Raw genomic sequence first — 3261 nt, 5'->3', positions numbered from 1 at the left:
TTTTTTAACAGGCATAGCACTCAAAAATTTAATAATCATCCCTCATCCTTGCTTCTAGTAAGAATGTTGGATCTTCACTCTCAGTCTCTGGGAAAAAAACACAAAGAGATATTCCCACTAAGTGGGAATTAATAGTTTTAAACCCCTGAGTTAAAGATAAATGAGGAAACATGGAAAGGAATTCTCTGGGACAATGTACTGTTGGAGCGCTTCAGAATACAGCCAGAGTGGGTACAGTGTTTGTGCCCATGGGCTTCCACTCTGCCATGTGCTCAATCTTTACCACTCAGTGGCTGATACTAAAATCTAATGGTGTTATTCCAACGAATTTTCTCTTCTGGAGAAATCAGATCCCTCCTTCTCACCACAGTCTTCATCCAATGGCAAGACTGGCTCTGTAGACCAGCTGGAAAAAGACTGAATTAAAAGCACCACTTTCTGGATTTTCCTTCCTTTTCCATAAATTCTTCTGGTTGGTTTTATTTCCAGGTGGCCAAGTTTCCCTTTAAGAGTAATGTGAGTTTTGTGGTCATTGTACCAAACCAGTATACTCGGAATCCCTCTCATGTGCTGGAGAACTTCCCTTACAAACAACTATGCAGGCTTTTCCCCAGAGAGGTGCCCACCACAGTGAAGATCCCAAAAATAAAATTGGACTACCAGCTGGAACTCAACAAGGTTCTCAGTCAAATGGGTAAGGCCTCTTTGCACAGAACAAGCCAAGCTGTTCAATCTATGGCATCTGTTCACTGACACTTAAAACTGCCACCCTTGTTTCTAAAGCTGTGCCTCACAGCTTGCTCCAGAACTCCAAACTCTCCCATCCCTTCTTCCTCTCCTCCTCCTTACTCTTTGCTTGCCTAGCACCAAATGTTTTGCTCCAACAAGATGATACTACAGAGAAGAAAGCGTTCACAGTTTCTCCATTCCCCTCCTTGTAGCCAAGACCAACTTCCTCCTGTGCATCAATCTTTATCTCTTACTTTGTCATTTAATGCACTGTCCAGGACATGGAAATTGCCAACAGAGAAAATTCAGATCACAAAACTTGGCACTGAAATAAAACACCAGGCACTGCCTTTCCAGATGAGAATAATTTAAGAGTTCATTTTGTTTTGCAGATTTGCTTAAAAAAATAATCTCTGTAAAAGTGTTTCCAGCCTAGCAAGAAAGAGCCTTCAGACTTGCTGCTGCTTTTTAAGGATGACTTTAAGTTTTACACTACTATTCTAAACGAGGTGGACAAAGCTTGTGAAACCTGTTCTGGTTTTGGCACCCTCAGCTCTTCATACAGGAAGAGACTGGGGAACCTGCCTAGACTGCAGTTTTTGTTTCTCCTGCCTGTCAGTTCTCCAGGCCTTCATGGTGGGCAACACATGTAGCAACAGAGCAGGGAATTGCTTTCTTCAGACAGCTTTGAGAAAAATCAGAGCTGGTGGCACCAGCTGGGGAAGGTTAACTTCGTCTTCTTTCTCTGTAGGCCTCCAGGAGCTGTTCACAAGCCCAAATCTGCAGAAGATCACAGATGAGCCTCTCTTTGTGTCCAGTGTGCAGCACCAGTCCACCATGGAGCTTAAAGAGGATGGGGTGGAAGCATCTGCTGCAACCAGCGTCATGCTGTCCCGCTCGGTCTCTGTCTTCAGCCTCGACCGGCCCTTTGTCTTCATTATCTTTGAGGATGAAACGGGCATCCCGCTTTTCATAGGCAGTGTCCAGAACCCCAACCCCAGTGCTGCTCCCCAGATCCAAGAGCCACAGGACTCACGTGAAGCCACAGATGCCAATAAGTACCACGTGCCCAAATAAGAGAGGAGTAGAATCTAAGTGTTCTGGGACTGCAACCTGACCCTCTGGACCAGCTGAGAGAGGCCTTCTGCCCTCAGAGACCTCCCTCTGAGGCCACGGGAGGCAATTCCTTACTATTTTCCTTTACAGATCCCTAGAGACCAGTCCTGGGATAGCCCATTCTAGCCCTGACAAGCTTCTCCAGGCTGAGGTTCCCCTCTGTTGAACCTGAAAAGCTTGCTTTGCCTGGATTTCCCTTCCAGGGCTCTCAGTCATGGAAGGGAGACTTTCTTGTCCCCAGACTGTTATTAGAGTCTTTATTAAGATCTTATTAGAGTCCCCCATAGCCTGGAATCATCATTAGCATCTGGCAGCTTGGACAACAGCCAGAGATATATTAATATGGCTCTTCCTTCCGCAGTTCCTGGGAACATGTCTCCCTCAATGTTCCTCTGAAAACCATCTGTGCCCACCTAGAAAATGACCTCTAGAGCAACTGGACTAGTAACCAGTTGTCTTCTCTAGGATGAGTCACAGCCACTTCCAGGCACAGGCTCTTTTAAAAGATTCCCTTTTCCCACTCCTTGGCAATTTGGATTTGATGTAGGAGGCTCTGCAGTGGCAAACCACTTTGGATCCTTATCTGCAGCCCTTTTCCGGGAAACTCTAGAGGTTGGGTAATGCTAGATTTTTCAAGACATATTTTATAAAGTGTTTTTTAGTAATTTTTATGTTGGCAGAATAATAAAGAATAAAGCAGAATATATTTGCTGAAGGTGTTGCATTGAAGGACACAACAAAAGTTGAATAATTGCAAAGTTTGGGGGGGAAAAAAACGTCTGGGCACTAGAGAAGGAAAGATAGGAGAGGCTCTGGCAAAGGATCTGCTTTTTGTTACACCTCATCACAGGGACAACAGGGGCTGTGAGGTGAAATGGCAAATCTGTAAAGGCTCTCCAAGGACTCAGTCCAACAAGTTTTGGGCATCTCACCTGCCAGGTGTGCACAGGATGCTCTCTGGGTCAGAGCTGGCTGTGTAAGATGGCAGAATTCCCTGAACTAGGGCACGAGCTCAGTGGCACAGGGTCAGGAGGGTATTTTGCCTGTGAGCAGCAATGCAGGGATAAGTAGGAATGTGACAGCCCTTAACCTTTCTCTTGGGTAAAACCTGACAATTGCTGGGATCTGCTCAGAGGGTCAAAGGTGCTGACCAGCATCTGTTAATTGCAAGTTGTCCTTTATTGGGATACTCCTGACTCCACAGTGCTGTAGATGGCTGGGACAGCTTCCAAGGAAAGCAGAGCAGATTTTGACACCTGTAGCTGAATGTCACTGCTTTTGCCCTATTTTGGCAAAAGACAGCATCCTGTTACAGCTTCACTTTTGTCTGAGATGGGAACAGCCCATCACAAACCCTGAAATGAGACTTTGTTCCAAGGCAGTGGTGCACTATCATGAAAGCTCATGAGGCCCTGG

The 3261-nt window shown here is 45.7% G+C and overlaps 1 protein-coding gene across 1 annotated transcript; it reads left to right on the top strand.

Annotated features, from left to right (window-relative positions):
- Window positions 1-429: 429 nt before the first annotated feature.
- Window positions 430-2549, top strand: LOC108491846 (alpha-2-antiplasmin-like; the record flags this gene model as incomplete). Its single annotated transcript, XM_017803649.1, has 2 exons — window positions 430-694; window positions 1481-2549. Coding segments are annotated over 2 exons (591 nt in total), but the record flags the coding sequence as incomplete, so codon positions are not given.
- Between the last annotated feature and the right edge of the window lie 712 nt (window positions 2550-3261).

Source organism: Lepidothrix coronata, unplaced genomic scaffold (genome assembly GCF_001604755.1).
Source record: "Lepidothrix coronata isolate B3197 unplaced genomic scaffold, Lepidothrix_coronata-1.0 Scaffold1899, whole genome shotgun sequence".
Taxonomy (NCBI): Eukaryota; Metazoa; Chordata; class Aves; order Passeriformes; family Pipridae; genus Lepidothrix; species Lepidothrix coronata.
Note: the sequence above shows the minus strand (reverse complement) of the source record. Positions and strands in the feature narration are given on the sequence as shown.